The sequence below is a fragment of the Penaeus monodon genome, chromosome 34, assembly GCF_015228065.2.
Source record: "Penaeus monodon isolate SGIC_2016 chromosome 34, NSTDA_Pmon_1, whole genome shotgun sequence".
Classification (NCBI taxonomy): Eukaryota; Metazoa; Arthropoda; class Malacostraca; order Decapoda; family Penaeidae; genus Penaeus; species Penaeus monodon.
This window is the reverse complement of record NC_051419.1, coordinates 13,012,540-13,013,010: the sequence shown is the minus strand read 5'-3', so window position 1 is coordinate 13,013,010 and position 471 is coordinate 13,012,540. Positions and strand designations below refer to the sequence as shown.

At 52.4% G+C, this 471-nt stretch overlaps 1 protein-coding gene across 1 annotated transcript in view; it reads right to left on the bottom strand.

Moving 5' to 3' along the window:
• Nucleotides 1–471, bottom strand: part of LOC119594608 (puromycin-sensitive aminopeptidase-like) — a gene marked incomplete in the record, with an annotated part of 34,909 nt that overhangs the window by 1,024 nt on the left and 33,414 nt on the right. Inside the window, 1 exon segment of the mRNA XM_037943659.1 lies at nt 64–171. Within this exon segment, the coding sequence (XP_037799587.1) occupies nt 64–171 (108 nt within the window).

Below are 471 nucleotides of genomic sequence, written 5' to 3'. Positions count from 1 at the left end.
ACACACTCACACACTCCTTTAAAAACCCAACCCTCCCCGACTCTTATCCGACCTACAACTTACGGAGATTGCAAACTGCAGGACGCGCTGGATGAGGTTGGGGTCCCTGGTGGCGCCGAGTGACCTGGAGATACGATCCTTCTCCTCGTGCAGGTCAGCCTCGCGGTACAGCTGTTGGGAGAGAGAGAAAAAGGGGGAAATTAGCGGCGAGGGGAAAGCTGGTGAGTAGGTACGAAGGGAAATTAAAAAGAGGTCAGGGAATGAGGGGGAAAATGAGTTTAAGGGGAAGAGTAGAGACTGAGGTGAGGGGAAAATGAGGTGAAGGAAGTGACGGGAAAACGAGGTTGAGGGGGATGAGGGGAAAACTGCGGTGAAGGAAACTGAGCTTAGGGGAAATAACGGGGAGTGGGGATGAGAGGAAACGGAGATGCGTATGACCGGGTAACAGTGAAGAAAAAGAAGCGACATCCA